Raw genomic sequence first — 27378 nt, forward strand, 5'->3', positions numbered from 1 at the left:
GGTAGAGGGTGAAAAACCATTTCTAGTTTCGGGCCAAAGTTTCTGCAACATCATTTAATTATCAAATGCACGTACATAAGTGAGTTTTGCAGTGACAGGAAGGTCGTCACCCACAGCCCAGTCGCAGCCCACAACTTCAAGGCTGCTGCGTGCAAAAGTTTGCTCCGTCTCAAGTTGCCGGCGAACAGAAATACACAAAAAAGAAAAAGAAAAAGGAAAACCTCTCCTTGCCATTTCTATGCAGACCCTGCCACAGTCCGTACTCCGCAGCTAAATTGAGTTTAACAATTTGTCTTAGTGGCACTTGCAATGGATTCAGTAATTGCCTGACAAATCGCTTCCCTGCTTGTTGTGGTGCATGCCACACGCACATCCATAAACAGCATCCCGCATGCCAGTATTCCGTATCGAGGGGAAGTCGCAGGATACACGACAACTTGTCGCCAAATGTCCTGGCACCATGTGCTCTCTCCCAAGTCATAAACTTTTAATTTCGCCCGCATAATTAGTCTGGGGAAATGGAAGCCCCATTCCCATTCCCATCCCAGACATTGTCCCCAACTCGACTTGGCTTTAATTGATAGGTGAATGAACCCGCTGTGCCCCTAATGCAGCGCCTGTAAAGGGGCCTCTGGCTATTAATAATTTTTAATCAATAAGCGCCAACTGGCTCCTAGATGGAGGCTGTACCAGCAGACACATTTTATACACACTTTCTGGTGCAACATCCTGCGCCTGCCCCCCGCCACTGTCCGCTTAGCCGATTAATTGGCCATTCATTTGGGTTAATCAAGTTAGCAACTGGCCAGCCAATGCGCACAGCCCTCGAATGGCACTGAAAATGGCAATTTGCGATGATGGCCGCAAACGTGCGGAAGCCAGCAAACAAATGGCTCTAAAGTCCAGTCCCACTCCTCGCTCGCACGGGCTCAGATGTTTCTCGCACAGCAACCGCAAAAGCCACACAAATGCTGAAAAACATTATTGGATATTATGCGGAAGACCGGAAGACAAAGGCAGGAGATGGATGCACACAAGTACAGGGATTTATGGGAGCAGACTCGTACTGGGGATAATCTATTTGGAAATTGTATCCAGCGAAAGTTTCAGTAAATTTGGGCTTTAAAAATGAAAACGATTCCCACTGACCATTCCCCTTGGCACTGGAGCTGGCATGTGGCAGGTGGCGGGCGACAGCTGGCATTCGGTAAGCACTTCTGATTAAAGTCACACGATGCAGCGAGCAACATGATCTGGGAATTGCTCCACCTGCAACAACCTCTCGGTACATCGAGTGTGTGCTACTTGTGGGCCCGTGCTGGTGAAACACCAACCGGTGGCAGCCATAAATAATACCACGTGAAGTTTAAAATGCAATAATGAAATTTATTAAGAACTTATGCGGAGTTAAAACAGCGAAGACCAGCAACGACCTTCGGTGCAGGCAGACGCGGCAGGCAGGTCGGAAACGGCGCGGAATCGGAATCATGGTGGAGAGCAGAAGTCCAAATACTCTAGCGAATCAGTAAGTCCTTAAGTTGGCTAAAAGTTTCAGCGAAAGTTGGCAACTTTTGCTGGTTGGCGGGAACTTTTCCCCGCGGATGCTGCGACTGCCACCGCCGCCGCCTTAATGGACGTGGCAAGGCGGAACATTCCGAGCATATGGAAGGGTATTATGCACGGCGCGTGCAATGTAATTTACGCAGCATGTTGCCACACACACACACACACACACACACACACACATGTGGCCAGGGCAGAGCAGGAGCTGAACTTGGGGCATAAAGGCTGGGCTCTGACCAGCCTGCCTCCGGCCTCCGGCATCCGGCACCGACGGACTCCAGCTCCATTTTGGTGCTGGGTGCTGGTGCCCCTGTCCCTTCAACTCCATGCCGTGCCCAGCACTTACGTAAATGCCTTATGACAAAAGTTTTTCCCCTTTGTTGTTATTTGCCTGTTTTTAAAAGTCCCAGCCCAAATAATTGAGTTTTTCGCATAATTTGCTTGATTTTATTTTACTCGCAGGGCGAGCGAGGGATGCCGCAAAGGGTAAGCAAGCAATCAATAGTGTGTGTAGGGTAGGTCCGAGGAGCCTGGTCCTCCTCCCCGCCACACGGCCACACGGCCACCTCTGCAGCATTATCGTAATCCAAATCGGATGGCATGCTCGGTTTTGACAAACACTAATTAAAATGAATTATTTAATGCAGTGCAGGAACATCGACGCGGAATTACAGAGATTTGTGTAAACCAATTAAAATGCACAGCATGGATAATGGGTGGGTAAATAGGCGCCTGCTGCACTGTTAGACTAAATGCAGAGTGGCAACAGCACAAATCCATTTATAATTAATATGTACAAATGAATGCGATAATTAAAAATGCGCGCATCTGAATCAATGTACCCAAAACAGACCCGCAAAAAGCCACCAAAGCAATTAAGTGATTAATTATAAACAAGTCAGGATCCGTCCCACCATGAAGAAACTATAAAGGAGGTCTCGCCGGCAAAATTAAGAAATTCGTGCGAGTGAAAAGGCTCTCGCTGTAACCTTCCGCATTGACAAGCAAACGAGCACCGACAGTAAGAAAAAGCAGCGAGTAACTCTGCCACCGACGAGCCCTCCTTTATAGTTGCTTCATGCGTGGCACTTTCGATTGGATCTGACTCAAACGAGCAGAATACTAAGCAAGCGAGTCACAACAAGAGGCATTTCATGTAATCCTCAGCAGGCACTTCCAGGAGAGACTTCCCCTTTTGGCAGTAGAAAGTCCAAGAGAGAGTCAGAGAGAGTCAGAGAACTTGGGCTTAAAGAGTTCAGTTTATTACAGGTGATACAAACACTTAATACATGTCTATGAATTTCATAAGTTTACAGTATAGTATGTATATATATTTGACTCTTTAACACATTTACAAGATATCCTTATTGAGCCTCACAATGCAGCTGGGCAAAGAGGAAATTATTGTTTTTTGTTTTACATTCTATTATTACAGCTCATTGTGGGGGGAGGAGAGTTGATTTCGCTCATCTCATGTCCGACTCTAGTGTCCGATTCCACATACATGCACTTCCTTTTGATCAATCAAAATCTTGAGTATAACTTGATATATATATAAATCTTTAACACCTTGGTATTTGCATAGAGGTAGGATAACAATTGTCAATTGATGTTCATCGATTACGATAGAATGCATTTGATGCACTTCCATAGGATGCGGTTTCTTACTTTCCACTCAACTAACAGATGAAACCGTTCTCGGTGGTGGTGCTTCGTGGTGGTGTGGCTTCTAGTGTGGCTTTAGTGGTCTCTGTGGTTGTGGTTGTGGTTGTGGTTCTGGTATAGAGATTGCTTAGCATACACTTGAAATACTGCACTGAACATTGATTTATGATTTATTTATAACCAACCAGATCTAACATGGAAATATATTCATACTTAAATTAATGCAATTCGCCACAATTTAGGCCATTGAGCGACGCGACACCCCCTCCAACGTGGGGATTTCTTTTACGACTTACGAATAGTATTCAATAATTGAGAAAAATATACAAGTATGCATAAGTATGTGTATTGTGTGTGTGTGTGTGTTTGTGTGTGCGTGTTACGATTTGTACATGCCCAAAAACTCTACGAGTAGCAAAAAACTTTTGAATATCACTCGTATGTATGGTTACAATTTGCAATTCTCAGATTCAAAATTCAATTCAATTCACTTGCATGAAATATATGTAGATAGGCTTCACAATAAACTTTATAGACGCCTTTTAATCATATCATTTGTCAATATATTCATATTTATATGTATATAGTAGGTGTATATGTTATGTATATTTATCTGTAAAATAGGGAGTTACGATTTTTACAAGCTTGACGCGCGCGGGAGCTCATGCACATGCCCCGTGAGGAGTAATTTCTTTTCTTTCTAAGTAGATTATAAATTCGATTAATGCGCTTTGATTCGGGGCGGGGCAGGGCAGGGATGATCTGATGGTGGCACTCTACATCCAGGTAGATTATTATTGCATTACATTTAGGCATAGATTGTTTATAGAATTGTTTATCGTTACACATTACACGTTAGACCTGTATTTCAATTGCAAAAACAAACTTAGAACGAACGCTTAACTCTTGAATAGGATCTACAGATGATACGAGCTACGAGATACGAGTACTCGTACATACTTATTATCAATACAAAAATATCTATAGTACTTGGCTGTGGAGCTCTGGAGCTCTGGAGCTGTGCCTCCTCCCCCTCCATCTTCCTTGCTCTGTTCTGTGCGATTTCTATGTACATTGAAAGTTGCTTGTTTTGGCACTCATCCAGTGGATAGTCGAGGGAGTTTGTAGTTTATACATAATACATAATCTCTGTTTTTTGATTAGAGGCTGAACGTAATTAGTCATTCAGTTTCAAATATACACAGTTGTGGGATTGGTTCGAGCACCAATCAGTCCCCTAGTTCTACTCATTTCCAGCCTAGCAGCTGCTGTAGATCGATCTCTCCCTTGTTCTCTCTCTCTCTCTGTAAATCTCATCAATGTTGTCATAAAAACCGCCGCAGTATGCCCTCCACTCTACGCGCCGCGAACTGATCTCTGATCCTCGAGCTCAGTTGTTGTTTTTCCAGCGCGAGAGCAAAAGCCTCCAGCGATTTTTACGCCTTCTGCTTCAAATTTGCCATATCAGTAAATGGTTGGTGCTGTCCTCGCGGCCGGCGATCTCGCTGAGGGAATTGGCGCCCGAGTTGCGGAAGTCCTCGTAGCCGTCGCCGCCGGAAATGATCAATGTGTTGTTGGTCTCCGACTTGGATTTGGAGTGCTTTATGGAGCTGCAATTGAAAGAGTTGAGCAAATGCTTCTCCAGTGCACTTTTCCACTCACCCCTGCTTGGTGTACTCATCGCTGGCGGAACCACTCGCCTCACGGGCTCCTGTCGTCCCCTCCAGCCCGGTGGTCTCCACAAACGTGAGGAATCGCACGTGGCCGGTGTGGCCGTGGGGAATGCCCGTGGGCACAATGTTGACGGCGCCCTTCTCGTAGCCCAGGGCCGGTATGGTCAGGAGGACGCCCGCGCTGGTGCCAATCCAGATGAGATCCTTGCAGCACAACAGCGAAGTCACACGAAGGCAGGCGGCCTTGTGTTGCCTAATGATCTCGTCGCAGTTGGAGAGCATTTTGTTCACGGCTGGCGCGAGATTCACTTCGGTGACTAGCTGGTGGCTGTTCGCATACGTAGAGTGGTCAAGATTCATTGGTCATCCGCATTGATTTGATCTGAACTTACGTATTGGAATGGAAACATTTAATGTGCGCCGAGTTCTGGATGGATATCCAGACGAAGTTGCTGGCGACCGTCATGTTTGTGATTGGCTTCGAGTCCGATGAGATTTGTATCTGATGAATGACCTGCAAAGTCTCCACATCTAGGACCTTGATGATGCCCTGAATGGAGCACCAGAGCCTGCCGTTGACATTCAGCAACTTGGTCACGGGACTGGTGACGGTGCCAATGGACAGGCAATGCGATGAGCACGTATTCCACGATGTGGCTGAAGGGAGATTCAATGAAGACTCGTTTGCAGTTGGAACCAATCGACTTACCTCCATCCCTCAGGTAAACACAAATATCACCATTGGCCAACGACACAAACACACGATTGTCCAGGTACCTGTCGAGCCATTAAAAGAGAAGACAACCTCAGCAATCTTCGCTGCTGATTCTATGATTCATTGACTTACAAAATGGAATAGACGGCCGAGTGGTGCTCGATCTTGATGCGGTTCTTCTTAATGCGAATATTGTCAGTGCTATTGTAGACGTGGATGCAGCCGTCTTCGGTGCCGATCCACATGGTTGATTGATTGCTCTCGCCCTCCTCCGGATTCGAGTCCTGCAGAAGGAACCCAGAATAAGGTATACGAATCACAAGGTGTAAATGCGAGTCAGGTGCCTCACCTGATGGCCATGGTATCCGGCTTGCAGTGAGGGGGCGGGACTAGGCACACGTTCCACTATTGCTCCAGATCCAGTTCCAGATCCAGCTCCTGTGCTGGCGCTGGCAACGTTGAGCGAGGCTGAGGCGGAGGCGGTGGCCGCGGCTGCTTCCGTCTCATCGTCGCTGGAGCTCAGATTCAGCTCCAGCTGAGTATCACTGTTGCTGGCAGCCACCGGGACGACGCCGTCGACAGCCACCGGCGTGGGCGTGGGTGTCTTTTTCTTCTCGGGCGTGGGCGTGGCCGTGGCCGTGGCCGTTGACGAGGAGCCGCTCTGGAAGCTGGGGGAGATGCTCTTGCGGTAGTCTCGCAGCTGCTGAGTGTAGCTCTGACTGGGCTGCGGCTGCGGCTGCTGCGAGCTGTTCCGCGGCCTATCCTTCTCCTCCTGGGGCTGCTGCTCCCCACTACTGTTGCGACTCGAGGCAGAGGAGCTGTACGCCGGCACAGAGGCCACGCACAAGATGCGCGCGTTGCAGACGCCGTTGCAGCTGGTGACGTTCGGCTCTGGGTGCAGCGACATGATGCACACCTGGCCCACATATCCGTCGCTGTTGCACACCCAAACATCCCGGTTCTCGCTCAGCGTAGCCGCCGCACACGTGAACTGCAGTCCGGCGCGGGTCTTCCGGATGGGTATGGAGGTGAGGAACTCGGGTATGGGATGTCTCTCCAAAGTGGCAGCTGGAAGAAGAGCGCCGCCAATCAGTGTTCCCCCTTCGGTGGATGCTTTGATGGATTGCTTACCCAGCTTCTGCTTGGCCTCGACGAAGGTCTCCTCCCAAGCCGTGCGCTTCTCCGTCTTGCTGAAGACCACCGTCAGCTTCTGGTTGCCATTTCTACGGAGAATCGAAAAGCAATTAAAGACTGGCCCGGCTCAGGTCCCCGGGCAGACACTTACGGCGAACTGACTGTCAGCTCTAGCATATTGAGCTGGGTGTCGTTCGACTGGCGCTCGGATAGCTGCCGCTGGACATCGCGGTGAAGCTCGCGGATAACGTCCTCGAGATACTGGTGTGGATACTTTAGGGAGGCGGTGATGTCGCTGATCTGCTGCAGCTTGCCGCAGTCGTCGGCCAGGCTCTCGATTTCGTTGACGATTCGCTTGATGTTCTCGTCCTTGGCTGTGGGAGGAAATGTGTTCGCAAATCAGAATACTTCGTGGTCAGTGGTCAGTGGTCAGTGCGGATGGAGTGGAAGTGGAAGTGCCAACTCACGCTTGACAATCTCCAGACAGTCCAGTGAGATTTTGGTGAGACATTTGTACTTGTTGGTCTCCAGCGTGGTGGCAACCGTGCCCGGGCAGATGCTGCTGCTGGGCTTGCGGATGGTGCCGCTTCGTTTCTTGATGCTGGTGAGGACGAGCAGGTCGTTGAACAGGAAGAAGCCCCGATCCTTGCGCGCCCCCGCGCCCGAGGGCATCGAAACGAGATCGAACAGCAGGAACTGCCGCTCGGGCGCTGTCAGATCGGTAATGCCCTCGATCACGCCCTCCAGCTCGCGCAGAGTCGCCTCGCGCTGCCCGTTCTCCATGATCTCGCGCTCCTTGCAGTTGATGTGCACCAGAATGTCGTGGACCAGCTTCAACACGTCCTGCAGGTGCTTCTGATCGGGATGATCGTGATCCGTGTGCTTGATCAGTCGCTGGAACAGAAGCTCGTAGCTGGAACAGCATTAGAGAGGGAGATCTTGGGGCTTCGTGGGAAATCTTACTTGGGAAACTTTTGCACTGGCTTGATCAGCAGATTGTCGAGGGTGAGTTTGCCCTTGTGCTCGCGGGAGGTGGACTCCAGGAACTTGGCGAACGATGGTCGCTGGTGTTTCATGGAGCGTATGGCGTTCTTGGCCCGATTGCAGTTGTTCACAAAGGATGTGTAGACCTCAAGCACCTCCAGCTTCGAGAACTGTATGTTAATGGACGGATATGAGTGAGGGTTGAAGTTGAACTATCTACGAGATATCCTTACCGTGTCCATGAAGGCATCGCCCACTTTCTGCTGAACATCCCAGTCATCCAAGCGATGCTTGAGATCCCCCAAGAACTTTTCGTGTATCTCGAGAATGTCCGGCACCATGAAGAAGATCTCGTCCACGGTGCGGGTGTCAATCATGCCGGCGTGCTCGGGTGCCTTGAGCACTTTCAGATACTTCAGAACAACTGTCTGCAGGGACTCCACGTAGGACTGCTCGTTGCGGTAGATCTCTTGGACCACATATGTGCGAGTGTCCTGCAATGCAAATGAAACGGAAACAGGGATTTGTCTTAGAGTTTCTTCTTTCGCGGGGAATGCGATTGAGGGATTCAATGATTGGCTATTGGTTATTGGTTATTGGTTAATCTCGACCAGACTTACACCTTCATAGCCGCCCAGATTCCATTTACTACTCATATCGAACTGTGCCCGCCGCTCGGAGTCGTCCTCCGAGTCGGAACAGGTAATCGAAGTCATTTTCTTGAGCCTGTCGCCTTTGTCGCTGTGATAGCCTGCTCCTCCGCTCCCACCAGCAGCAGTTCCAAATCCCGCCTTGCTGAGGCGAGCCACCGTTGTGGTGGCCATGGAGACCGCCTGGGAGACGCTGCTGCTGTTGCTGAGGCTGATGTTGAGGCTGCTGCTGCTGTTGCTGTGGGAGTTGCCCTGGGAGCCGCCGGTCTGAGCCAGCTGCGACTGGCTTTGAGGCAACAGTGCGGCGGCGGCCACAGAGTTCGAGGGAGCGGTCAGGGTAGCTTGGAGATCCAACAGACTGAGGCGAAGATTCTCGCGGTTGTGCGACATTCTCGGGAATGTGTTTAATTGAATGTTCCGAGATGTTCGATCGCGCACCGAACTGTTTCTTCTTCTGTTTTCACTGCCACTCACTGCTAATTTTGCTGCTGCATTCTGTGTGTGTGTTTTTTTTTTGGGTAATGAAAGGAGGAGGTGACACCACAAGCAACCGGTCGTCACACGTCTGCTCTAGCTGCGTGGATTCATTGCACTGCTGCAGCGAGTGGCCACACCACATGCAACATGCAACATCCCCACGCAGGAAGCAGTCTTGCTCCTCGACTGCGTAGCCGTCGAGTGGGAGAACGAGAGAACCCACTTGCCCACGTCCCAGACTGCCAGACTGTCAGACTGTCAGACTGCCAGACGAATTGGTGGAAAGAGTCACACAAGGCCCCACAAGTCACTCAGCCTTGAGCCCAGCCCAGCCCAGGCCAGCCCTCCTTCCTGCTGGATACTGCGCCTGTCCATGCCTCATGGCCCATGGTCTCTGTGTGTGTCTGCTTTTGTGTGGTTTGATAATGACACTGACCGTGTTTTTGTTGTTGTTGTGCATGTGCTCCTCATGTATGAGTAGGTCTAAGCGAAGGCCAATAATGACACAACAACAACAACAACAAGAGGACCATCTGGGAAACGGGAAGGCGTGGGCCAGGTGCACTTGGTGCCAGTCACAGCTTAGGAGTATGTTAAGTGCTATTTTCTGTACTGTGTTCTGTTCTGCTCTGGCTTAGTGAATCACAGTTACGTTAGCAGCGGAATTGATTGATTACACACATGTAAATACATATGTATGTATGTATGTATGGATAAATGTATGTAAAAAGGTAATCTCCCACTTGTGATATCTACGGGGAGGAGACAGTGGAGCAGCATACATTTGTGCGCAGTTGGGAAACAGTTGCGTTGCAGTTACTGCCCTACTCCCCCACATACACACACACATATGTTGCACAGATTCCATTTTACAGTTCACAGGCTGATACACACACGCGGACACATACGGATGGGGGGATGGGAGACAGGTAATTGATTCTCTCTTTCCTTTCTTTAATCTCCACATCCACACACTCCACTTCATCTGCAACCACCACTCGACTCCCTCCTGCTGAGAGTGCGGTTCCATTACAGTGGGATAAGTTGTGAGAGTTTATATTTGCACTCACAGATACACACCTATACATACACATGCACAGACACACAGTGTGTGGTATGGGGATTGCCGTAATGCGGCGCAACAAGAGGTTGGCCTTGTGCAGTCAGGTACACAGATACACACACGCACACAGGCACAGACAGACTCTCGGATATACAGCAAAAAGAGAAGAAAATTTAATTCGTATGAAAATGAAAATGAAAATGAAAAGTGAATTTTCTTTTGCTTTTCATTTTGATTTTGATTTTCCATCTTGCTTTCATTTATTTGGCTGTACAACACGCGTTTTTTCCTCGAAGGTTTGATGGATGTCTCCAGAGATTTATGTTCCCACGCACCACCACCTACGAGTATGTATGCAAAACCGTCTCTGTATTGTCTCTGTATTTTGTACACTCTTTTTAGTTGAAATTCGTGCTTCGTTTTGATTATTTTTCGTGCGCCATTGGATTTGTTGCTGCCACAAAATAAACTAACAAACGAAACATGAACAATTCCGCCACACAATGGTCGTAGAAAAGCAAATAAGAATTAAAACGCGCACAGCACACACAGTGGACGAACGCTTCGGCGGTCGGCTGATTGTGCTTATGCTGCTACTGCGCGGGAGAGAGCAGAGCACAATGGGTGTATGGTTTGTATGGACAGCGAACAGGAGTGCGCGCCGCCACTCGACTCGACTACTCGACTCGCTGAAAACATTCCATTGTGCCATATACACACTTAATTTCCATTTTTCATATTCCAAGCAACACTGAAAAACCAGCAGCAAGAGCAGCAGCCGCCCTGCCACCCACTGTACACCCACACACACACACACACACACACACATTTGTGAGTATCAGAGAGAGTGTCTGGTTGGAGGGAAAAAAAAGAGTTTCGTGGTAAAACTTGGATTTGTGTAGCCAAACATTAATTATCCATGTGAACGGTGCAGCGCGGCAGCAGGAAGCCAGCAGCCCATAAACATAGTTCTGTTCCGTTCCGTTCCCCTCCTAACCAGCGCCACACTCAGCTGTTGGTGGTACACCGTTGGAATGCCCAGAGTAAGGTACATTAAACAGAAGGTGCCCTGCTCTCAGAGCGCCAGCCGGACTAAGAGAGAGCAAACAGATACCAGCTTTTCCTTCCGTCGAACATACTTTACGCGCGCACCGAGAGGCCAGGCCAGGTGCACGACAGAAGAGAGCGATTCCAGGGAGTTGTGTTATATTTGCATGCGACAAGTGTCTGAATAGGAGAGTCGGTTGTTGTCCAAACTAAAGTATTTTCAAACTGCGACAGCACTCAAAACTTTCAACACCCACCATTGCATATATTTATATATACATACATACATATGTACATACATATGTATGTATAGTGGGTATGACTAATCTAATAGTTGGAAACTACTTTAGTTCAGTCATCGCTTAATGCCACTTGGCTGCGATTGCTGTAAAAATAGTCTGCTCCACAACCACTGTGCCTGGAACGGAATTCTCCTAACACACTAACACACATTTCCAATGCCCACCGTTGTTGTTTTCTATTCCTGGCGCATGCGCACTACAATTCACATTGCCTCCTCTGCTGGCGTTGCTGCCACTGCCACTGCCACTGCCACTGTCGCTGCTCTGCTCTGTCTCTGCTCACACCCACGCCGCCACGCTATGCACTTCCATTTTGAAAGCAAAACAAAACAACTGCCGAATGTGCGTTCGCGTATGTGTTTGTATGTGTGTGTGTTTACAGCAAATCGGCAAGAAAACAACGGTGATCGCAGCGACAGAAACGACAGCGTTGGCACTGGAAAGCAGCAAGAACGGGAAAGAGAATAGAGAAAAGAGAAAGCGATGTATGCAGACATGTTCAGACATGACTAACCACGCATTTGGGATTGACAGGCCGCTTAAATAACGGTAGTCTACTTAATAGCGTAATGGAAAGAAGCAGTCGAGCACGGAGTAATTCTGGTCTTCTGAAACTGGAATTCTTGGGAATAACAATTCACCTAGAAAAAATTCCCCAATAAATGATGAGCTCAAACTCACCGCAATTGTTTTCTGCCGCTGCTCGGAGAGCATATTTTCGCTGGATCCCTTCAGAAGTTCCGCCAGCAGAGCGGGCGTTGGCTTCAAGTCCAGCGTTGGACCCGCCGCTGCAGCAGCAGCAGCAGCAGCAGGAGCAGTATTCGTTTTGGCACTGACATTGGCGTCCAGGCTCCTTTTGGCTGTATGATGATGACTATGTCCGTGACCGTGACTGTGACCATGGGCGTGATGATGGTGCTGGGTGGGCCGCTCCGTGCTCATGGACTGGCTACGCTTGCTGTGGTGCGTCTTGGGGGCCGGCGCCTCGGAGGCGGCTCGCTTCATGTGGTGCACCAACTCCGCTTCGCCTAGGTTCTTGGCGGATGCGGAGATCGGGGCAGCGGAGGCTATGCCCTTGCTGGTGTGTTCCAGCTGCGAGGGCGTGGACGCGGCCCGGGTATGCGAGGGCACAGGAAGATACGTGCTCGTCTTTCGTACCCGCATCGAGTTGGAATACTGCGGCATATTGGGGCGGGGGCTGGCACTTGAAGCACCCACCGGAGCCGAAACACCAGCAGCTCCTCGCAGATGCAAGCTGAAAGAACAGAAAGCAGAGGTTAGTCTCATCCGGCAGCGGGGCGACTGCTCACTCATTTACCTGTCTGTTTCACGCAGCTCCTCGAGGATCTCCTCGAAGTGCATCCGGTTGGGCTTCTTCATCTCCGCCTCGAGCATCTGACCGTAGGGACCGCGCAGAGGGCGCTTCGAGAAGCGCTTGTAGTCGTAGTCACCGGAGGAGGGCGTGGGACTGGAAGTGATGCGATCCCTGGCGATACGGTCGCACTCGTTGTCAGAGGTGGAGTCGGTGCGTAGGAAGCTGAGACTCTTGCTGGAGGCGTCGTCCTTCTCCTCGCTGCTGTGGCAGCTAAAGTTGCTCAGCAATTGCGATTTGTCGCGCGACCCGCTGGTTGGACCCCAGGATGGGGCACCCTTCTCCAGCTCGGGCGTGTTCAGTTCGAAGGAATATGCGGGGCTGATGGGGCTGCTGATGTAGATCTGCGAGGAGTGGGCGTCCGGGGACTCGGGCTTAATGGCATTCAGGTTGGTCACACTGATGTCTAGTGCTAATCCGCGATGGGCGACTGCCACTGCCACTGCTTCTGCCGGTGCCGGTGCCTGCCAGTCGGCGTTGTCTATATACATGCCCTTCCGTTTGGTGGAGTTGTCCAAATGCCGCCTCTGGCGCTCGTCCGTGCTGTGCCGGGGAGTGGCTACGGTCTCCAGAGAGCTGCGAAGTTCGGGGCTGGACAGATCCAGGTCGTCGTGGCTGTACTGCTTGCAATGCTGCGGCTCCTCTGCCGACGGGTTCCTGGCGGTAGTCGCAAGCTCCACTTGAGGGGCATCGTCTATCCTGGCTACTCCATCGCCATCCTCCGAGGAGCGGCTCACCGATATGGTGGGAACCAGGTCACTCCTCACGGCGGTGGTCAGCGTCGACTCTGTTTGGGACACCTTGCAGGCAGCGTGCGAAACTGGAGGCTGAATGGTCTCCGGAACTACTTCCACCCACTCCTGGGCGGGCGTCTCCAGCCACTCTTGTGCAGCGCACTCGTACACTGGCACGGGAATCTCGCAGGTGGTGGCCGTCTGCAGGAAGTTGTCTGGCGGAGACTCTAGTGGCAGCTGCTCCTCCATCAGCGTGGCCAGATTTGGGGCACTGCCGCCTGTGGAGGCGGGCGGGGTGACCTCCAGGGGCTGCACAATGATGGTCGCAATCTCCTCCCTGATGAGGCAGTCGCTCTCCGACTGAATTGTGTCTGTCAGGGATTCCATGGTGGCATGGGCGGCTATCACGCTGCTGGCGGTGGCCGGTGCTGGGTACAGGATGCCCGAACTGCTGCCCGAGACCTCTGTGCTGAAAATGTCCTCCTCCTGGATGGAGTCGTGGTCCAGCGACTTCTCCTGCCCGTAGTTCAGGTTGATGCTCAGCTCTGTCTTCTTCAGAGGAATGTGCACCCAACCTGGACCCTCCTCCCTCTCTCTGGAATGCGTCGGACTGGGGCTGGGCTCTTCGATGGCCTTGTCACGCCTCAGGCGATCCCTCAGGGCGCTCAGCGTGGACTTGCAGTCGATTTGCGAGAACGAAACGGAGCGAAACGGAATTCCCTTTGGCGCATACGAACCGATCACGGTCCGCGGCTCCGGTCTCGATGCTTGCGGCGTACTCTCGCTACTGCTTCGTGTTGAGGCATCTACGCATCTCCCCACAGGTCGCTGCTGCTGCTGCTGCTGCTGCTGCTGCTGCTGCTGCTGCTGCTGCGTCGGTGGAGGCGGGGACTTGGACTTCTCACGGTTGCTCAACATGAAGGCCTCCAGGTTGGAGAGACTTGTGTTGGGTTTAAGGGAGGCAAAGAGGCGGGCGGCCGTGCTCAGGCCGCCCCCGCTGCTGGCTCCCCTTGCGTTGGCATCGCTGCTGCTTTCGGATGTCTGACTGGCGCCCGTGTCCTGGCGCTCCAGGTAGGTGCCACGCGGCTTTCGTGGCGGCGGCACTGGCGGTGGTGGCGGCGGAGGTGTGGGCGTGGATGAGGCTCTGGAGCTGCTGCCCCCGGTGCCTCTCAGCAGCTCCGTTAGCTCCTTTAGGCGCTCCGAACGATCTGAAGTCTTGCGCTGCTTTTCCGGCCCTGCAACTGCTGCTGCGGCAGATGAGGATGAGGATGAGCCAGAGGCGTTGGCGTTGGCGTTGGCGGAAGCAGCTGGCAAGGACTTGCGCCCGAATCCCAGGCGCTGTATCCTGTCCAGGGTATTACGTCGTTTCTCCATTGTGTGCTGAAGGAATTATACGAGTTAAATGTTCATTATTCACCATCGAATATTCACCACCACCCTTCCCATTCCCCCCCCTTGGGTGTGTGTCTTTTTATGGACTATCTGTGGGCGTACTTCCCCCGTGCACACCATCCATACACACCCTTACGAAAGTGAAAACAAACAAATCCCAACACAATGCGAAGAGAGGCGAACAAATTGAGTCAACGCGGACTGCGTATGTGTAATATGGGATCAATATAGTTGGCCATAATCAGCATTCCTAATGGCATGCCGTGGGATCAAAGATAGAGGAAGATGGAGGATGGAGGATGGAGGATGGGCCACTGTATGCATTCAGTTGCCTTCCCTACCCTGCCGTCATTAAATTCACTACACAATGACACACATGCCACACCACAGAGATACAGAGATCCCAGCCACACAGCCCAGAGAACCTCCCCCGAAGATCGGCAGAGGAGAGGAGTGGAACGGAGCAGAACCATGCACACACAATGTAAGACAAGTCACAGAGCAGCAGCAGTTCTATATGGTGGCGCTCTATATATAAAGCAGAATCTTGTATACATTCGCATACAGTGATATTTTTAGTATAAACAACAGAACTCTCGAAAATATAAATGTACGTATATCCATGTATATGTATTTGGATATATGTATACATACGATTATGTATAGATAGAATATACAGAACATAAAAGAGATCGTTGGCTGCGACTGGGAAGAATGAATGAGCGGCACGGACAGACAAACTTACAATCCACTCAGAGAATAAAAGGTACAGAAAGTATCGAACTAAATCAAATCTCATCTGTAGGAATGTCATAATAAAATAATGGAAGCTTAGCGCCAACAGCCACTATGGGGAACCTATGCTCAACGCAACTCATACTCTTCACAATGATTTTTTGCCAGTGTACACATTAAAAGATTCACACAAATAACACAAAAGTAGAGCAATACCAGCACAGAAATCGCTTCCGAACAATACTCTCTCTCTCGCTCTCTCCATCTCTCCATCCGTTAATCCGTAAGGCTCTCCCGATCTCTCCGGAACGTGCGTTTCGTTTCAGGTGGTACCAAGACATCATCGGTCTCATCCATCCAGTTCTATTCGTTCTCTATCGGATCGATCTTTTTGCTCAATTGAACGTAAAGCGGACATATATGATATATGGGATCAATAAAAGTTGATCAAAACAAAAGGTTTATCGCCGAAAATTGCACTCACTGACAGTTTCGCGGCTGAATGGTTGGCCATCGATGTTGAAGAACATGTGTACATGGTGTATCTATATGGTTGGTACATTTGTTTATCTACCAATTTAATGTGTTTTCATTCATTCATTTATTTTCAGACTCATATCCAGTCTGCAATCTTCTCACTCCTATTCACCATCTATGTATGTTCTGAACTTACCCCGTTCTCCTTGTTGAATGAAGAGCATGGATAATCCAAATGGGGATTACAACTGCAGGGAAGGAGTAAATGGTTCGACTTGTATGGGATCTCGTGTGGATTGTGGTTCTGTTGGGTTGATGGATGAGTTCTGGCACTTTGTTCTGCGGTCACTCGCGACGGATCTGGATACGGATCGGACACAACTTTGAGTTCTCTGCACTGCTGCGGGAGGGGATGATTCAATCGAGATTCACTCAGCGACTTGTGGCGCACACCGGTGGCCCGGCGGCTCTGCTCTCTTTCCACTGACACTTCCGGCTCCGAGTCGAAGGTCAGACGTCCGTGACGATCGTAGACCAGCGATCGCGGCGATCCGCCACTCGAACCGAACTTGCAGTTGTAGTTGTTGTTGTTGTTCCCCTCGAAGGCATACGGCGGAAAGCCCTTGCGAATGCAGCAGTGGCAGCTACTGCCGTGGGGCGACCTTGTCGCCGGATAAACGCGTGGCGTACAGACCAAGCGGCGTGTCTTCAGAGCGGGCTCATCGCTGCTGTTGTTCGACTCGTGGCAGACGCGTGGCTTGGGCGGCACAGGCGGAGGACACCTTGGCTCTGGTCCTGGTCCTGGTCCTGGCTCTGGCTGGTGATAGTTCCGATAGCTAACTGTCGCCGAGGAGTTGTAGTGCTGCAGTGCCGCAGAGGGATTCCACTGCTGTGCTGTGGGATGTTGCTGCTGCTGCTGCTGCTGTTGCTGCTGCTGTGACAGTTTTTTGTCAATTGTATAACAACAAATTGCCGCTGACTCGTCGCTGATTTCAGATGACAGGGACAACACTGGCGATGACGCGTCTCCCGCTGCTGTTGCTCTTGTTGCTGTTGCTGTTGCTGCTGTTGGTGTTGACTTTTCCGTTTTTGTAGCTGATGTACTTGGCTCCCGATTTTCTATTTCTATAACCGGCCGACGGGCAACGTCATCGTCATCAACATCATCATTATGATGATCATCATTATGTTCATTATGGCGATTATGAGCATCGACATCGACTAACACACGCCTCTTGGAATCGACCTCATCCCCGTGGAAGACAAAGCGGAACGACGACAAATCGGACACTGAATCGCAGTCCCCCAACGGCAACCCCTGGGGCAGCGGCAGCCCGTGTCGATCCGTGGCGCTGCCAACTTGTTGATGCCTCTCTCCGCAGCAATTCTCGCACAAAATCCGTGAGCTTTTTGCCGCCAACAGCTTTTGCTCTTGCAGCTGTTGCTGCTGCTGCTGTTGCTGCTGCTGCTGCTGCTGTTTCGGCGTCTGGGCAAAGTATTTGGCAATGGGATCGTACTCCTCCTCATTATTGTTGTTGTTGAGGTGCTGATAGGAGAGCTGTGGCCTGGCCCTGGACTCCTGCCCATGAGTGATCATTGTCGATGTCCCCGGTTGGCGGGGCTGCTCCTCATTCCATGACAACTTCTTGTAGCCGCGTCCACGCACTCCCCGCTGTCCCAGCTGCGGTGTGGCAGGCAGAGAACTGGAGAGCTTCAGTGGCGGAAGATGGGCTACCTGTCGATCAGCTGGAAGAGGGAGAGGCAATTCTGTAGCTGTGGCTTCATTGGGGGCAAGGATAAAGATTGTGCTTACCAGCAGTACTGGCTTTTCCTTCGAGATTATTAATTTCACTGTCGACAGTCCGACTCGAGTGCCGCATGCAGCAGCAGTAGTTCAGGCGGCTGGTTCTAGGTCTTCTCCTTATCGCGTTGTTACCCTCTTCGGATGATGACGAAAGCGTGGTGGGATCTGTTCTTAGGTCTCTATTTCCTACCCTGAAAACGCAAGAGAAGGCAGTTAGATTGAGGCTGGCAAAGGCAAATTTAAATCTTAAGAGAGACATTAAGTATGCAACATGCACATGCAGAACAAAGCAACCCAAAGCTAACACGATTACAGGGTACAGCAAGCGTTCGCCCAAAAGCATGCAACGAACGTACACGTCAAAGGGAGACTCAGATTATAATCATTCATGCTAATGATACAGATAACAACGTTCATGCCACATTGCATTCCTTCACCTATTCCAAGTGCTGCCATTCCCAGTCGCTTTCATTGCGAAACTCTCGCATTCCGTTGGCTTTGGTATCGTTTCGTACTTAATGCATCCGTGAAGTGGCTTCGGCATTGTCCTGCCCATCGAAGGATCTACCAATAAAAGAATCTCTGGATTTAACAGCAAAAAGGCAATCCCGTGCGTGTCCCGATTTGCTCGAGTGTATGCTTGCCGCAAAGTTCAGTGCCTCAAAAGCAAGGCACAACCCGCGTCTATATTTAGACAGTGCGACGCATTCCTCACCTCCAAGCGTTCGGGGAGTACAGTGCGTTACGGCAATAAAAGGCAATGGGCGAGGGGAATCGAAACCATTTCCAATAGAGATTTTTATCCAGGGTATCACAGCTGTGCGTCTTCCTCAAGCGTAGACCCCGAGAGTTACGCATGCGGATTTTTAGCACAGCTCCGCAGAGCCATGACCATGACAGACCCGTCCCCACCCCACTCTTGCTCCCCTTTATAACACTCTTCCTCCAACCCCCCCGCTGTTAGCTGTCATTAAATATGTTAAGTTAGTTTCTCTCCTTTTTGTTATACCCGGTACTCGAAGAGTAAATGGGGTATATTGTATTTGTGCACAAAGTGAATGTATGTAACGCACAGAAGGAAACGTTTCCGACTCCATAAAGTATATATATTCTTGATCAGCATCAATAGCCGAGTCGATTGAGCCATGTCTGTCTGTCCGTCCGTCCGTCTGTCCGTCTTGTTTGTCGGCTAGTTCTCAGAGACTATAAGAGCTAGAGCCACCAAATTTTGGCACCAGACTGCTGTATGCTCACACTGTTACAAGTGTATTTCAAAAATGAGCCACGCCCCCTTCCGCCCCCGCAAAAGGGCGAAAATCTCCCAAATCTACAATTTGTCCCAAATTGGTATCCGATTGGATCATTATTATAGCCACAATGAAGAAATTAGTTTTCAGTGGCCAAACCCACCCCGTCCCGCAGTTTATAGCAGCACACTCTGCTTCGCGCAGTTTATGGCCTCTGCAACCTGACACGTCTCTGCCGCTGCCTCTGCCACGACTCTGCCCTGACTCTGCAAAGTGTGTCTCTAGGGGAGGGTGGCGAGCTAAAGGAGCGTGTTGGCGTGAGCAGTGTTGTTGAAGTAGATGACAGATGAAGACAAATAACCGCTAAAGTGCAGATGTAGTACTGAGTGCCGGGTATAAAAGTTGTGACGCGTAAGAAGCGTCTCACACGTCCCTTCTCGTTTTTGTCTCTTTTTGTTTGCTGCAGTGCATCCACTGCAATCCCCATTGTCTTTTGGTTTCGGGGTTCGGTTGCATTACTTTGCGGGGCTTTGTTTCAGAGGAAGAGACTTTTCCTTTGCGGCTGAGCGTTTTTTGTGCCCAACCAGCGTTGAGCACAGCTGGCTGCTGGCTTTCCTATGCGCTTAATTGATGTTGAACAAACAGCAGAGCATGTTGCAGGCACTACTCGGAGACGTCTCCAAACAGCCTTGTCGTCGTTCTTTTTTTTTTTGGGTTTTTAAGCGAACAAAAAGCTTTGACATGACTTTGGGACGCTCCTCCGTTTATTGAGGAAGTGGTGCTGCAGCTGTAGCCAGTCTCCTCCATAAGTGTTTATCAATCCAACAATATTATCATTATACAGACTATGCATATACATATGTACATATATCATCAATATGTACATATAACAGAGGAGGAAATCATTTTGCGGGGAGTCCCGCATCTGCCCCCAAAACATCATTCCGCAAGCACACCAAAAATATATTTTCTCTGGCGCGAAGAAACAGTTTTGAGTGAAAGATGCTCGTGGCGACAACAATTGCAGTGTCGTGTACAGTGCGTAACCGAAATGTATCTCGAAAATCTGTCAAAATCTGTTCTGGGCACTCTATTTTGCCACGAAACGGACTGTAGGTGTGCGTGTCCCGTGGACTCGTGTGTACATTGAATTTTGTGTAAAGCATTTTTTAGCTGAGATCTCTCGAGACACATTTAAATGTTTCTGTTGCGGCGTAATCACTCAGGAATGCAGCCCCACAGATACACAGAGATGTACGTAGATAGATGGATAGATGCGAATACGCATCTATAAATACACCAACAAGATACAAACGTCTAAACAAAGCTCCCGCTTATCATTCATCCAGCTGGAGTTGCACTTGTCTACACCAAACAGCAGCTGCAGCTGCAGATGCATTTCTATCTATAGCTGTGGCTGTAGCTGTAGCTGTATCTGGTAATTAGAACCAACTCAAGGTCAGGCAACAGCTGCTTTGAGTTAGTATCGCATTGGGATGGAGGCAAATCTTTCCGACTTTAGCATATAACTGTCGTGCTTCCAGAGAACAGCGAGGCAGAGCTTCTGAATAAATATATTCTATCTTTTTCGAGTGTTTGCCCATGGAATACCATCGCAGATCAGATAAGCCAGCGACAGATAAAGATCTGGCGGCCAGGCAAAACAAACGTCAGCAGTCAGCAGTCAGCAATCAGAATCTAGCATTCAGAGACCCATTTTGAGGTAAACAAGATGTAAGGGAGACTTTCCCCAGCTCTGGGAAAACAGGAACACAAATTTAAGACCCTTTCCAGAGATAACCGCGAGATGTAAGACCCCTGCAAAAATACGTTCTACATTTGCGAACAATTAATATCTGGGATTGCGCCTATGGACACAGTAATCCTCCTTTGACATGAGCAAAATGTGAACCCCCCCGAGGAGAGAAGACTCTTGATTATAAATAGCTTATGGCCAGGGCAGGGCGGCATTCATAAATAAACAAAACAGAAATTCAATTAAATTCACACTCGGCCCGAAATCTATGTATGTGGAGAGGACCATTAAAAAACCATAAAAGTTTTGACATTTTGCGAACATTTTGCTGTCAGCTGCAGAAGCCTCTCCGCCGCTTCCAATTCCATCTCCATCTCCATCGCCCATCGCCCATATCCATACCCATAATAATAACAATTAAGCCTGACAACGCGCCATGCCTCATGCTGGCTGCCGTTCCCGTCCCGTGGTAACACCTATTTTTTCTCTTCTGTTTTTTGTTGTTGTTGCAACTTTTTCATAGTTGAAGTGGGCCTCCGCTTTGGCCTGCCCTCCGCTTGTGCCACTTTGACTGACAAGTGACAGCCCTCTACCGCATGCCCCCCTGGCTGCATGCTGCATGCTGCAAGTTCGCTTGTTCCATTGATCCACCATCAGCTGGGGCATGCAAAACTTCTTTGTTATGGACTTTATGATTAATCTGCGCAGCGTTTCAACGGCCCATCAGCAACACCTCCTGCATCCAACACTCGGCATGACAGCGGCATGGCATGAATCCTCCGGCTGGAGATGTGTTCGCATGATGGGATTAGGAGCAGGCAGACAGACACTCACAACCCTTCAGCACCTACAGAGAGCTTTGTGGAGTGAACTTGGACTTTGAATTGAAATCAAGAGTGGCTCAAACAATGAGTTAAGGCGAATAAAAAATGGCATGCCATAGGAAAAGTCTCCGCTTTCCTTCGTGTTAGAGTCAACCATTAGCTAACTAAGTTGAGCTTGAAATAGTATCTCACAGTTCAAGTTCAGATTCAGATTCAGGTGGGTTTTGAGCAGGCAGAACAGGCACTTGGAGATACCCGACACTGCCAGTGTGGGGGGAGATTCCACGGCATGTGGCACTGGCCAGGCCTCAATCGAAAAGGCAAGTGCTAGGCACCTGTGGAAACCACAGAAAAGTAACCAACACCTCGAGGCAAAGCCGGGCATAGATAGACTGATGGATAGATTCATAAAATTAGAGAGAGAGAGAGAGAGATAGAACGAGAGAGAGAGAGAGAGAGAGAGATGCGTAATTCCAGATGCATTCACCATTAACTTAGGAAACGATTAAGAATTTAACTGGACTCGAATGATGTCAGTGAGTCAGCGACAATGATGTCGACATTTCACTTTTGATTTTCGAATTTCGATTGGGTTTACCCAGAGGCCTACCCAGAGCTGAGCGTTTACTTTCACGAGCCTCTGACCCTACAGTTCACCCAGCTGAACTCCGAACTCCACAAACTGAATGTAGAAGCGATGCAGATGCAAATGGCAGCGAAGGAGTGGAGTGGAGTGGAGGGTGGAGGGATCTGGGATCTGCAGTGCACAACATTCAATTAGTACATATTAAATTTGTTTGCCTCTTGTTGTTGGTTTCTCTTTCAGCAGATGTGTTTTTTTCTCTGAGGTTTTTCGGGTCTTTCTCAGACTGGCCGAGCGAACAATGAAGCGGAACTTGACTCGACTTAAGTTTTTATGAGGCGCATTTTGTAGTTTGTATCTGGTGCCTTGTATCAGCGGCAGACAGCGATAAATTGTGTTATGAAAGTGCAGTTTGGTGCCGTGTGCCGACCCCGTCAAGAGTCAAAGTTGAGCTCGCAACAACAGCCGAACGAACAGTCGCCCGATTGTTACATCGATTCGCGGGGATCAATTTCCGACAATCAGCAGATTCAGCGCCCCGATTGGAGATTGGAGATCGGGGATCGGAGATCGGGGCCACAGGAACAGCAGCAACGCACAGCCAGGCACAACTTTCATAATTCTTTTTGTTGGTGAGCGAAAAAGGGTTCCCTGAGTATGATGTTCGTATGGGAATCGGATGGGAATTGAATTTCCTATTTCACATACTCGCAATATGAAAGTTATTCTCATTTCGCTGTGATTTATTTCAATTATGTAAGCTCCGTCTTCCATGATGATATATGCAGAGAGTTGTGTTGTTGTCTTCCCATCAAAGTTCGATCAACGATCGCCGTTTCCTAATTTTCGGTTTCCCTGTTTCCCACTCTCTCTCTCTCTCTCTCTCTCTCAATCTCTCTCTGTCCTCCTCCTCCCGAAATGCTTCATTTGGTGCTCGAACTAAATGCATGCAAAGATGCAGATGGATAGCGTTTTGGGGCGGAGTGGGCGTGGCTGCAGCTAACTACTGACGAGGTCGTGAGTATCACTCAAATTGCCTTGCCGCATTCATCATCTGGAAGGGGGGTTCGCCGGGAGACCCATCAGACCAGCAGCCACAGCAGCCACAGCAGCCACATGTGAATCGCCAAAGAGAGAAGAAACGATCGGAGATCGGAGGAGCTGTTAGTTTAGTCGGCTGAAGGCGGGTCCAGCGGTGAAGTGAAGCGCTGAACTCTTTTGGCAGAGACGACGTCGTTATACATATGTACATATGTGAATGAGGGTCTGTAATGGGTTCCATGGGTGCTGCCCAGACTCGCCAGATCAGACCACACTTGTCCCAGCGACAGTTTCAAACTTTCTCACCTCGCATCGGGCAGTGATGTGGCGACTTCTGAGCACAGTCGCAGTGCCCAGACCCAGACCCAGATCCAGATCCACAGCTAGGCAGTAAAAGTTCAGGCAGAGTGACAAACCAGAGTCGGAATCGGAATCGGAATACGAGTCGGAGTCTGGCAGTCTGCAGTCTGGCAGCAGGCTGCATTGCCATTGAGCTAAGCTTTTCATTACTTTATTTTCGAGTCTAAGCTCAATCTGAATCTGTCTTGCCAATATAACAACGGCGGCCACAACAGCCTCGTGGCTCCAGCAACGGGAAAACTGCGGACTGCCGGCGCTGCTCGTTTAAATGCGGCGTCGCAATCGCATTCGTTGTTCGGAAATCCAAAGCAGACAGACAGACAGACAGACACAAAGAAAACAAGAAATAAGTATATTACTTAAGACAGCAAATGGTTTAGCTGCACAACGAATTCTCGGTGCCCTTTTGGAGTGGTAAAACCTGCGAGTGGAGGGCAGAGGGAACATCCGAGGGAACATCGTTTGAAATGTGATGGACAGGGTTTAATTAGAAACCCCTTTGGAGCTATGAAGTATGAGTATTCACTCTAGCATTCGGGCAAAAGGGTATACCTGCAGCAGCAGCAGCAGCAGCAGCAGGAGGACGGACACCGGGGTCGCTAGTGGGAAAAATAGAAAACAGAAATCGTTTTTTGCGCAATCCTCACAAATCTGATAAGCAGTTAGAGAGCATTAGACCAGCCAGCACAGCACACACACACACACACACACAAGACGGAACCCCTGCATCAGTCCCAGTCCCAGTCCCAGCATCAGCATAAAGCCAGAGTTAAAGTTGGAGCTGGAGCTAGAGCCAGAGACCCAGTCAAAATCCCCCAACTGGCCTGGAACCGGGGCTAAGTTTTGAGTGTGGCTGGCAGCTTAGCCTCAGAGTCTCTCCGTCTCAGTCTTAGTCTTGGGTCTTGGTCTGGGTCTCAGCCATCGCCATCGCCATCGCCATCGCCTGCCGGTCCCCAGCTCACTGTGCCGTGCCCCACCGGTCCCATTGATGCTCGAAAGCGCTGTCGCAGAGAGTCGCGACGTAACATGCAACATTACATGCCTATAATTTGTTTTCACACAGCAGGACGTTTTCACTCCATAAGACATCAGAAAGAGGTCTTAAATGGTCACATTACTGCCATTTCCAACAGCGTTCAAATGGCACCAGCCGCAGCCGAAGCCGAAGCCTCTTCCACTGGACTCTTCCCACTCTTGGCCTGTCTTCTTCTGCCTGTCTGCCGTGTGCCAAGTGCCTTTGGGCAGATCTATGCAACGCCTTCGGCCAATGCAATGATGTTTGCTAACTGTTATTTAATATAGTCATTATTTGCCTACAACTTGTCCCACTGAGCAAATGGCACTTGATTCGACTTGGACCTCGACTTTGACTCCTTCCCATTCCCATTCGCATTCCCATTCAGTCCCCAATTTTGCAACGCATCCCCGCTGCTGCCTGTCCTCCATTCACCGTTGTTTGTCGAACTTTGGCAGGCCAGACACCCAGCACCAGCCCCCCCAGCACCAGCTCCAGCTCCATGAGAAATGCGGTAGATGAATATGGGGAGCAGCAAGGAGAAGGAGTTGGCGAATTCCTCTCACCTCAATGCACCGCTGATCGAATGCACAAGTGCTGCAGATGATCAGAGGGAGCATCTTCCCTCCTCCTCCCCCCACCATGTCATTCTGTTCGAGTATCTGCGGCTAAGCCCCAATTTGGATTATTTGTAGACATTAAGTGGAGAGCAGCAGTCCGCGCTGCTGCAGGAATTAAGCCTGTGCGAATGAAGAGCTAAAAATATCCCAAAGCCAAGACTGGCGCGCGTCTCGTGTTTGTCGCTGGAGCGCCTAGATCCAGTGGGAGCGATAAAGGTGCAGCTGCTGGCTGGCCAGTGGATGTGTGTATGTTGCAGAGGCACAGGCAGCAGCATGCATACATAAATGTAATTCAATTGAGTGGCACTGGCACTGGCACTGGCAGTGGCAGCGGCAGTCGAAAGGGAGAAGAAGGCACATTTACATATGAATACACCGCAGAGTGTCCTTTACCGTTGTACAGCAGACAGCGCAATAACAATATAATAGTAATAAAAGTTAAAGCCAGACAAAACAAAAGCCAAAAGAGCTCCCACTGCGGCCCACACTAAACAAGTTCACATCGAAGCGGGCCAAAAGGCAGCAACAGCAGCAGCAGTGGCGGCGGCGGCGGCAATCGGCAGTCCAGCAGCAGTCAACGTCAACACCAACAATAAAAGCCGAGAGGGAAAACAAACCCCATGGGGAGAAGCTTTTGATACACTACCCATGGCACAATAATAATAATATTTTGGATATTGCAATGGATAAATGCCATGCAATGATGGTTGAAATATCTTCAGATTCCCATAAGTATCGGGAATTTGCATATTCCCAAATCTGAATGTGATCAAAGGTGATGCTGGGAATCGTTTTACCCTTCCCAGAAAGAGCATAGCAAAACAAAACGAAGATCGGTGCAGAGAGGAGACAGCTGAGAGGGGGGGCAGAGTGGCACAAACCAAAACACAACACAACACAAAAAAAGTATCTTCAAAATACACACACGAGTACGAGTACGAGTACGAGTATGCTGTCTTTTATGGCATATCTTTTACTTATTTGCCCGCACTTAAGTATCGCACAGTGCGCTGTCGGAGAGCTACGGCTGCTGCTGCTGCTGCTGCTGCTGCTGCTGCTGCTGCTGCTGCTTGCTGGCTTGCTGCCTTTTTCCTTCTTTCTGATTTTTCGAGTTTTTATTTTTATTTTCGTAAATGAAATGAAATCGAAATACGAAATACAAAATATGGGTCGGCGCGCAGTCTCAGCCCTCCTCCTGTTGCTGAGGCCCCCCGTACCCCCTCGACCGTCCACATGAAAGAGTGAACTCGAAACACAAGCCTTCGCCTTCGCCTTCTCCCATAAGAGATCCCCAGAGCAATATTATTGGCACGAATTATTAACCTTTCTTAGGTGGCGCGGTGAGGTGCGGTGGTGCACTTTAAGCCCACATCTCGAGCGAGAAATTGGCCCAAACGTACATACATGCATATGTATGTATGTGTGTGTACATATGATTGCGCTTCGTTACAATTGGAACGTGAGTCCATGTCGACCACACATTCATGTTCGTGTATTTATGTATAATTTCAAAGAACTTTCACGGCAGTGGGTTAATCATTAATTAATTAGGCGGCACAGATCTACGTACTTTGCAAGTGTACTCCTATTCGGAGCCTGACCTTGCCCACGGCCGGAGACGAGACGTGTTTGGCGGCTGACTGCTAAGGGCCGAGGGCGCTTCGCTGCGTTCTGCTGTGACGTGACCTCCCTGGACATGCACCGTTACCTGGGCACCGGGACTGATTACACGTGGATTACACACAACACACAATTTATAATTAATCCCGCCTGATGCGCTGTTACATTTACTGCCAACTCTTTACGTATCGCGGACAACGTTCGTTCGTTCACGTTAGCAATCTCACATCCGAATCTGACCAAGAGCAAAAAGCAACTATATAAGTAGGCATGAAGAGACCATGAAGCAACAATACGAGGAGATCTCGTCGGTGGCATGAAGCAACTATATAAGGAGGTCTCGTCGTTGACAGAGTTACTCACTACACTTCCCAATTTTCAGTGCTCGTTTGCTGTCGACGCGGAAGGTTGGTTGCGGACAAGTGTTTTCCGTACATATTTGCGCCCAAAAATGAGTTGGTGAAGTTTATGCGGCAGCGTCGCGAAAGATGTGAAATTGGTTCATGTACCGGTACCTTTAGAGAA

General features: G+C 49.7%; 1 protein-coding gene across 2 annotated transcripts; it reads right to left on the bottom strand.

The window, feature by feature from the left end:
- Positions 1–3319: 3319 nt before the first annotated feature.
- On the bottom strand, positions 3320–27085 carry LOC117896403 (rho guanine nucleotide exchange factor 17). 2 transcript variants are annotated; one of them, XM_034804716.1, is made up of 16 exons: positions 26804–27085; positions 17797–17978; positions 16180–17729; positions 12592–14759; positions 11955–12528; positions 7968–8228; positions 7714–7904; positions 7218–7663; positions 6902–7124; positions 6748–6839; positions 5966–6684; positions 5749–5900; positions 5611–5678; positions 5294–5558; positions 4891–5229; positions 3320–4838 (listed from the first exon to the last, which is right to left on the bottom strand). In XM_034804716.1, exons 1-16 carry the CDS (start codon positions 26929–26931, stop codon positions 4679–4681), a joined length of 7518 nt encoding a protein of 2505 aa, XP_034660607.1. In that variant the 5' UTR covers positions 26932–27085; the 3' UTR covers positions 3320–4678. The 2 variants fall into 2 exon arrangements, with proteins under 2 accessions (XP_034660607.1, XP_034660608.1); XM_034804717.1 differs by lacking the exons at positions 11955–12528; positions 12592–14759; positions 16180–17729; positions 17797–17978; positions 26804–27085 and adding an exon at positions 8355–8850.
- Between the last annotated feature and the right edge of the window lie 293 nt (positions 27086–27378).

This window comes from Drosophila subobscura, chromosome O, assembly GCF_008121235.1.
Source record: "Drosophila subobscura isolate 14011-0131.10 chromosome O, UCBerk_Dsub_1.0, whole genome shotgun sequence".
Classification (NCBI taxonomy): domain Eukaryota; kingdom Metazoa; phylum Arthropoda; class Insecta; order Diptera; family Drosophilidae; genus Drosophila; species Drosophila subobscura.